The sequence below is a fragment of the Lutjanus erythropterus genome, chromosome 2, assembly GCF_056507025.1.
Source record: "Lutjanus erythropterus isolate fLutEry1 chromosome 2, fLutEry1.hap2, whole genome shotgun sequence".
In the NCBI taxonomy this organism is placed as follows: Eukaryota; Metazoa; Chordata; class Actinopteri; order Lutjaniformes; family Lutjanidae; genus Lutjanus; species Lutjanus erythropterus.
The window spans coordinates 46,578,707-46,588,706 of NC_139318.1; the positions used below are offsets into that span (position 1 = coordinate 46,578,707).

At 40.5% G+C, this 10,000-nt stretch overlaps 1 protein-coding gene across 1 annotated transcript in view; it reads left to right on the forward strand.

Moving 5' to 3' along the window:
• The window catches only part of LOC146332332 (semaphorin-3D), a 116,725-nt gene that overhangs the window by 49,596 nt on the left and 57,129 nt on the right, over positions 1 to 10,000 (forward strand). Inside the window, exon 2 of the mRNA XM_084741674.1 lies at positions 3,170 to 3,393. Coding sequence (XP_084597800.1) covers positions 3,240 to 3,393 — 154 coding nt within the window. The 5' untranslated portion in view covers positions 3,170 to 3,239. The remainder of the gene's footprint in view (positions 1 to 3,169; positions 3,394 to 10,000) is intronic.

The window sequence follows — 10,000 nt, forward strand, 5'->3', positions numbered from 1 at the left end:
GCTGTGGCACCTGGAATGACTTCATGGTTATAAGGCCACAGTCACAGTGACGGGACTTACTGTTTGTATTTCAAAGAGTTTTCAACATTATAAACTTGTTTGGATGCTTGTGTTGTCCTCATGGATTAGATTACTGAACAGGCCTACTAGACTGTTTGTACTATTTATACTTTTTGCTGGAAAGTAACCCAAACAACTACAAAGAGATAAAACAACTACAAAGAAGTACAAAACAGCTACAGAAAGATACATAATACAAGTACAAAGAGACGCAAAATGACTAGATAGAGATGCAGAACAACCAAAGAGACACAGCATGAATACAGAGAGAAACAAAGCAACATCAAAGTGAAGCACAACAACAACTACAAAGACACACAAAATGACTACAGAGATAAAGAAAACAACTACAAAGATATTCAGAATGACTGTAAACACAAAATGACTGCAAATAGACACAAAATAACTACAAACACATGTAAAACAACTACAGAGAGACATAAAACAACTACAAAGAAGCACGACAAGACTAGAATGACTTGCAAAACAGCTACAAAGTGAAGCAAAGAACTACAAAGATATACAAAATAACTTCAAAGTGAAACACAACAATTACAAAGACACACAAAATGATGACAGAGATAAAACAACTACAGAAAACTACAAAGATATGCAGAATGACAACTACAACTACAGGAACAACTACATACAAAGAGACACATCATGACTACAAAGGGAAACAAAGAGACACAAAGTGACTACAGAGAGGCACAAAACAACTACAACGTGAAGCACAACAACTACCAAGAGACACAAAATGACTACAGTGAGAAAGAAAAGAACTACAGAGATATGCAGAATGACTGTAAACACAAAATGACTAGAAACGGAAATGACTACAAAGAGACACCAAACATCTACAGAGAGACACAAAATTACTTCCATAACTGCTCCATGGTTGCACTGTGTTTAATTTCTCTTTAGGGGTCTAAAGATTCAACATTCAAGCCGGCTAACAGCCTCGCTGTGTTTCCTCTCTCAGCAGCTCCTTCCCTCATTTCTCAAACTGAACTCTTAAAATTGGCCGCCACCGCAGTAAACGGTGCAAAATGATAAATTGAACTGTTTCCCTCCTGAACTACATTCCCACATCAACACAGCCACACAGTCCCATCTACTGGAGATTTATTCAGGTGGCCGCAGGCCTCCAAGTGACACATCCAAAGTGCAGAGGGAGCGAGGGAATACTTTTAAAAAAAAAAACATTACAGTATGTTCTCTGTGTTTATGTTTATTTTGAAAATGTGCAGTGATTTGATTTGACTTGACCATCAAGATTGATTATCCATAAATCTCAAATCTCATTGGTTTCAGCTGGAATTTGAATTAAATTATCCATGAGTATCATATTCACCACCCTGTTTTGGAAAAGACGTGCTTTAATGTGTTTTATCTGCGTATTTGATAACAACAAAACCAAACTTAGTAAAGTTCTTGCTTTTCATACTCAGTTAAGTCAAACAAAAAGCGAACTCTCAGCTTGTCACGGCTCGCTCTCTTCAAATCATCCAGGCAACAAACAAATCTGTCACGTTATTTATGATCTAACTTGAGCTCTGGACCGTCTCCGTCTCTGTCTGTCTCATTTACTCCGTCACTCTGTCTCTCTCGGTCCTCTGTTATTGAGTGTTGTGAATGTTTTATGTTCTGGATATTGTTCTAGTGAGGCCAACAGAACCCTAGTCAGTGATTTGTCTGATTAAGAGGCTGGTAACCCACTTCAGTCGCAGTCTGGTGTCTTTCGATATGAATATAAACATCTTAAATTCTAGTAATTACAACTGTTTATCCACCACTGACTTAATTTACTGGAATCTTTTGCCATTTAACTACAAATTACCCTTTTCCCCCACATAAATACAAAGTTCTCTCTTTTGATTACTCTAACTTGCTTTCCTTGTCGTACACACTCTGTACTTGGATTTAAATTTGTTTTGTGGGTGATTTCTTTTAAAGCACATTGAGTTGTGTTCTGTGCATGAAAGATACTATATAGGTAAAGTTCATTCATTCACTTTGAGCTACTAAAGTGGCTCTAAAGGTGCTGTTTTGTTCATCAGGGTGAAATATCTGTTAAATGCACGTATATATTACATGATTTTCCATCAGATTTTGTGCGACGCACTTCCTCAGAGGAGGCATCCTAATTATTATGGTCATACTTTGTTTAGTGCCACCAGCCGGTCAAAATGTCAGCACTTCAACTTCTATGAAACTGATGACAATAATATGAGATTGATTATGGACGCTTCTTTGTGTCAAAATGTGAGCAAACGCAGCCTCTCTCTTTTATTCGTTTAACCACTTTCGTGAAAAAGGTCAGCATTTTAATATCTGTGCATATCCAAAAACCTGCTGATATCAAATGTTTAAAAGTAGGTGCAGTAAAAACCCCAACTGAGACACACATTCTGAGTTTGTGTCCAAAGAATTCTCCTAAAACCAGAATATCCAAGAATATCCAACTGGAATATGCATTTACAAGACCTGTATCAAATTCAAAATACTGTCATCTTCTGAATAATAGTGGAAAATTAGTGTGCATGTAATCGTAGCCAATGTGACAGCTGCTACCGCCTACGTCTACTAACCAGCCAATAGAAATGCACAAACGTTCATTTATGTGAGCTATTTTAGCATACTTAGCATACCTCAAATTTTAACTGTTTCTTCAAGCTCTCTTAGCAAAATGGTGGTCCCACGTTGGCCTCCTTTCCCTCGCTAAAACCGGGTCCACCTTCTCCTCTTTGCATTTTTTCCCATACACATGAATACCAATATTTCAAGGGCTCAATTCTTGTTTATGGCGCCATAAATGTCTATACCAGACTTCCTGGCAATTCATCCGATGGATGTCAAGATATTTCACTCTGAACCGAAAACGTCAGCCTCATCGTGGTGCTGGAGGAAAAGAAATATCATCTGGGAAACATGAGTGTCTGCATGAAACTTAATGGCGACACATCCAATAGTTATTAAGATACAAAAGTCTGGTCCACAATGATATTACCATTTACAGAGCAGCTACTGAGGCTAAAAAGAAAAGTTAAATCATTTGTTATAAAACCCATTTAACATCCTGACTCCCTATCTGTCATTTTCATTCCAGTCAGCTGCAGTCCAGACTGTGATGTGACCAGCTGGTTCTTTCTCTCCACGTCAGTGAACATCAGTCAGAGATGACAGCGGGAGTCGTTGCAGCCCTGCAGGCGACGGGACGGGTGATGCTGCTGATGTGTCTCCTCCCGCTGCTGCAGCCTGCAGCCTCAAACGCTGCTCCAGAGACCAAAGCCTGGAGCCAGACGGGACCCCGGCTGCAGCTCTCCCACTCAGGTAGGAAACACATCAACTGCTGCTGCTCTGTCATATTAAGAGAGCAAATAACTGTAGAGCATTTTTCTGAATGTGTGTCTAAAGCAGTTTAAACAGCAGCAACAAGACGGTGATGATAATGTGGTCGACATCTTCACATAAAAATTCTGACATTTTGGAAACACTGATGCATGAAGCATCATAGATTCCACCTCCCCTCATCCTGCTGGAGTCTTCTGGCAGCTTGAAACTGGTCCTCCCATGTGCACCAAGATGAGGACACGACAGTCTCTGATTTTCCATCGCCTGACCCATTTCATTTTCCTGCCCGTACGTTAGTCAGGAGCAGCCTTATGTCCTGACTGGCTCTTGTCCCCGCTATTCCCTCTCCTCCTGGGGAGTTTGGTCCAGCTGATCTGACTCAGTCCACTGCTCTTCATCCAAACTTTGCACCTCCTCACATATATGAATCTTCTCCACCAGGCCACAGAGAGCACTGTCACTCACAGGACTCCTGCTGCTTTTTAAGTAAAGCGTGACACTCTGCTTTCATGTTTAAATAGAGGAATACAGTTTTTGATGAAGACGCAACTTAATGAACACTGATAGTCTGAAAACTAGAAACAGAGCAAACTGCTCAGTTTGAATTCTCAGCGCTTGTTTGGGCCTAAAACTTCATTATTTTGGGGCTGAAACTCCCCACAGACAAACAACAGACTGAGTTAAATGTTCCTGTCTACAGTTAATGTAATTTTATTGCCTGTAACTTCAACCACTCAAACATTTTATGCCTGATTTACTTGTTTTTCGCCCCATTTGAACAGCAGCATTAATCATGGGTGTCATTCGTCATAGCTTTCCTCCGAGCTTTCGGGTAAACACACAAGGAAGATCGGTTTTGGTCGTTGAATTGTGGAGCTTTTTCGGACTGTTTGTACGCAGCTTTGAGAGTTTCTGTTTCATTTGTGGCTGAGAGAGAGACGGAGAGCAGCAAACAGCAGCCAGGACTGGTCTGTCTGCCATGTGTCTTTTCCCTTTGGACTATTTTCACATGATAACATGTGTCTTTCATACGTTGACTTCCTTTCCTTACATTTTGGTTCGGTGCCTATCAGTTAACATCCCATTTTGCAAGAAAAGCTCAGTCAAAATTGGATTAATTTACTGATGAAAGTGAAATGTTGGATTATTTCCCTGCTGCTGTGATGTCTGATGTGAGGAATGTCGGTGTCCAGTTAAAGGTTTTCAGCCGTAGAGTCGTGTTTTTTTTTTTTTCAGCGGATGAGAGAACTTTATAACATTTCATAAAGATCAGTGAAGTCATGTCTCAACGTTCAAAGCAACCTGGTGAACGCTGTAATCATAGAAATGTTCTTCAACATGCAGTAAAATCATTTTTTCTTTTCATTTTCCAAAAAACAATGTGTCCTGTAGTCTAACTTAATGCTATCAGCAGATGTTTTTTTCTTGACGCAGCAGGAAAGAATAAAAGAGGAGATTAACAGATTACACAGATGAAGCTGTGTTGATGAGTCTAATGGAGCCTGTAAGTGTTTAAAGTTTTGCTGCAGCTGTTTTAAACCACCTGCAGCCAACTGTCATCATGGACGTCCAGATTTAAGGTTATTTTAGGTCAGACTTGTTTTCTTTGTTACACCACATTAAGAAGAGAATCTGAGCAACTGTTTGGTTCCTGCTTGGATGAAACAGTTTCAGTGAAATAAGGTGCTGTTATCGCTTTTACACACAATGAACAGTATAAGAATTAAAGCCTGTTTTATACACACTCACCTAAATTTATCAAAATGTTTGGTGCGAACCCAGAGGACATGCTGTTTTCTATTTATGTTCATGATTTAACTCTTTGAATTAAATCTTGTAAAATGGGGTTAAAATGCGCTGCCTGGCGGAGTGAGGGGGGCATCAGGGTAAGAAGAGAGGCAGATGAAGTGATGCTCCCATCATGCCTAGTGCCTACAGTACAAGCCTGTGGGGGCGGTGTTATGATCTGGGGTTGCTTCAGTTGATCAGGTCGAGGTTCAGCATGAGTCCAAAAACTGAGCTCAGTTCACTACCTGAATATACTGAGTGAACAGGTTTTTACATCAGTGGATTTTTTCTTCCCTGATGACACGGACATATTCCAAGATGACAATGTCAGGATTCATTGGGCTCAAATAGTGAAAGAGGTTCAGGGACCATGAGACATAATTTTCACACATGGACTGTCCACCACAGAGTCCAGACCTGAACCCCACTGAGAATCTTTGAGATGTTCTGGAGAAGACTTTACACAGCGGTCCGACTCTCCATCATCAACACAAGATCTGAGTGAAAAATTAATGTAACTGGAGAAATAAATGTTGTGACACTGCAGAAGCTTATTTAAATGTAAATTTAAATGTAATCAAAGCTACAGGCGGTCCAATGAAATATTAGTGTGTGAGACTTGTTTTTTTGGCCAGACAGAGTAGATTATTTGCCTGCCGGTATACTTCTATATGCAGATGATACATCTTATCTTACCTAAAAAACATGACAAAACATATGCAGAATATACTTAATGTTGAGGCTGAATGTTGCTGGGAGTGGAGACCTTCAGTAAACCTGTATAAAACCCAAATAAGACTTTTCATAGACTGATTTGCTTCATTTTGTTGATTTTGTCATCTTTCTTTAAAGACAAACTTTGCAGGATTTTGCCAAAAAACAATTTCCAGCTCAGCTTCCTATCATGCCATCAAACCACCTCTTTATGTCATCAGATAAAAACCAAACTGACCTGAAAAATGAACACTTGAACAAACATCAGCGTGATGAGAACCACCTAAAATGATAAAAAAAAAAAAAAACTTCTTTGGGAAAAATGTATTTGATGTGTCCTTTGATGTTATAGTTTGGCCCATGTCCCATCTGTTAACATTTGAGAGGCAGGATTTATTAATTGTACTGCAGCTTTTCTTTGGTTTTCCCTGTAAGGAGCTCTCATGTTGTTGATTTCTATAGATAGTCTATAATTTCATCTCATTCCCAGGCTGTCAAATACTGACATTCTGGACATGAGACTCACCAACCACCTATCTTACCATTCTGTGATTGGCTAAAGTCTCCCCTCGCCTGAAAACAGAAAAAAAAATGAACTGCTTACTTCAGCCGAAAGTTATATAACTTTAATTACTTGAGTTAACTTTTCTCAGCTTGTGTAACTGACATACTTATGGATCTTTTCCTAAACCTAACCAAGTGCTTTTGGTGCCTCACCATAACCAAACTGCAGCAGCCTGGCAGCATTAATCCTGAGAAAGTTCTACAGAACAAACTTAATGTTGAGGCTGAAAAGTGCTGGAAGTGGAAGCTGGTGGTAAAAACCCAGATAATACATTTCATAGACAGACTTGCTTGGATTTAGTTGATTTTGTCATTTTTCCGTAAAGACATCCTCAGAGACCCCGCCCTCTCACCATACCGTCTTATCTTCTCATTATTTTGCTGCTGTGGAAAACTGACCAGATGCTCTATGTCGTTCCTGTGTCTGACTTCCTGTCTTTTCCGACCTGCTCTGTGCAGCTTGATGAGGCGTCCATCAAAAATGGATTAGGCGCAAATTTGAAGCAGAAGCAGAGAGACGCTTCTGAAACACGGCCGTGTCACAGCCGCGCCCAGTGGAATCAAGTCGACAGTCAATATTCACATGACCTTGAGAAGTTTCTCTTGCTTGTTTTGGGGGCTTCTTGCCGTCAGTCTGGTCTTCAGGAAGTGACTGACACATTACAGGAGCTGTCTTATCTGTATGCTTAGGATGCCTGCCCTACTTTATTCTGTTCTAGTCCTAAAACTGAGGAACTGTGTATGTATAGAACAATGTTCACCCAGTGTGGATGTGAACACCCATACAGTTGAGAGTTCACCCCACAGTTAGTGTTTTATTTCAAACTGAATAGAGCACAGAGCCAAAACAATGAAAAACATGTCAAAGTCCTCAGACTGTCCAGCATGTAATCGTCCTGCTGTACTGTGTTACAGTATTTCTAATATATTCTGACTGGCAGGAAAGAATAACTTCTTGTGTAAAAATGAAACACAGAAAAAGTGTGCCATTGCTGCCAAAATTAATAGATATTAGACAATATTTAGCTTCAGAGCCCTGCACACACTCTTAAATCCCCAGTGAAGTCATCTGCCCACTTACCGTCTCTTTAACACACTTCTTTTTTCCCTGAATGCTTCCCTCTTGGCAACCAGCAACACCAGTAAAGCCAACAACTGTTTCCTATCCAGCAGCAATTAGTTCAGGGAGGCTGGTTTCATTGTGCGGTGGTTAGTGAGATGTTTGTCCGCTGGATGAATGAACGAGTGGACGGATGAATGGAACTACTGAAGCTGCGATTGTGTTGTTCTTTACAATTCAGGTTTTGTGTCCAAGTGAGAGGGGAGGGTTTGGAAATGATTGCTCATGACGTGACGGGATTATGGAAGTCAGACACATTTAGAAACACAGCAGGGATGTTACTGATACAATGGCTGCAAACAACTTCAGAGTCATGTTAGAGCCTACAGTTAAGTGTGGGGTTTTTTTTTTAAGACAGAGTAGCTGAAAACAATGTGGTCTTTGGCATAAAAGTTCATTCCTGACCTCTGAATCATTTGTGGCAAAATAATGTCATCTCAGTGTCCATGGCCAAGTTTTTTCAGAGGTTTCAGCTGCATCTCATTGTTCATCATCATCAGTGAATCTAACTGGCTCAGGTGTCATCACATTTATGTCGTCCCACATTTAGATCACATGTTCCATTTGCTGATGAAGATGAAGAGCATGAGGTTCAGTTAAGAGCTCGGAATAATCACCAGAGTTAAGTCATAACACAGTCATCACACAGAACAATCTGAGGCGTCGTCCGTAGAAACTGTTTGGAAAAGGGCAGGCACTTTCAAAAAACACTTGGCAGGTCTTTAGATGAACCATCTGTCTATCACGTCTAACACAGGCTAACTTTAACCAATCAGATCAATGAACCACCATAGATTGCAGAGGAGGAAACGCAACAACAAGCCACAGTCTGAAGTATGTAGTCAGCATGGCGGCAGATGTTTCTTGCTGTTTTTGTAAAGAAAGTTTGCGCACTCAAGTGGCACTCCTCAGGTTGTCGCCTCCAGACCGGCCGTGCCACGCAAACTGATAACTTGAAGCCTGGCAAGATGGATTCTCGCCTGACCTCACTGATCCAGCTGCCTCGCAAGGTAAACCAAGTCATTCTGTGCGTTCTAGTATTCATACTACCATCCTATTTAGTGTGCCAGAAAATTGTTTTGGTATGTCCCAGTGCATAGTATGTCAAATGCAGCAGTCTGGTCTCATTTTGCAATATGCAGCCAGCATGCTTTTCTGGCTATTCTGACCCAAATCAATAATTTCACCAAAATACTGATTTAAAAATGACTTTATTGTCTTAAAAAATATGTTATTGCCCCTCCAGAGTCTTTGATTAGAACTGCATCCATAGCAACGGTCTGTTCTCCAGACCAACGGTCTGTTCTCCAGACCAACGGTCTGCTGTACAGACATAACAAACCTTAGAATGCTGTAATTGACCAATCAGAATCAAGGATTTAACAAAGCTGTGTAGGTCAAAGGTCAAAAAGCCTTTTTTTTCATTTCATCTTGATTTTAAAGGTGATCCTTTGTGGGCGTTGTGTATACAGCTTGTTTCAGCTGCCACCAACTGACCAAAAATTGACTATTTCACGGTCCAAAACTCCTGTAAGCCTGCACCCAGAACACTGGTGTTTACCACTATGGTCAGTGTAAATACTGTTTACACTGAGTGAAATATTCAAACCCAAGAAACTGTTTGTTATGTCTGCACCGTTACATCAAGTGGAAAATTCCAGATGTCTCATGTATCAGGTTACACACACTGACCACAGTGACAGACGCGGTCGGACAGTTAAATCTTCGAATTTAGAATCTATATCTGGGAATTTAATGTGCATGTGAAAAAATGTGTGCGTGTGATGAAGCATAAAGAAGTTTGGTTTACTTCTAAAGCTACCAGATTTATTTTTCCTACCAGTGATTGTTTTCCCTGGTGAGCAGGTGACCTCCTTTATTCTATTTTACCCAAATAGTCAGTATCTCATATGATGTCATACCATTACATGATGGATGGGAAGGAGAAACGTGTGTGTGTGTGTGTGTGTGTGTGTGTGTGTGTGTGTGGTGTTACAGTAGCAGCAGAGTGGTTTTCATGGCAGTAAAGTGAATCATTAAACTCCAGTTAATGAAGTCAGACGTCGTTGTCTTGCTGCGTTTGTTGCTGCAGGATCAACAGTAGAGAGACTATTAAGATTTTATAAGGCAGATACTCAGACAGGAGCTGCAGGGGCAACACACACACACACACACACACACACACACACACACACACACACACACACACACAGTAACACACTGTGATAAACAAACTCATCGCCTTCGCTTTCTGTTTCTTTATCTGTGTATATCTCTTAAATGTATTGTCTGTATCTCTGTTGCTTTCTTTCTCTCACACACACTCTTCATACAGTTCAACACACACACACACACACAGAGGTAGAGAGTGTGTGCGTCACAGCTGACCCAGTGTCTGAC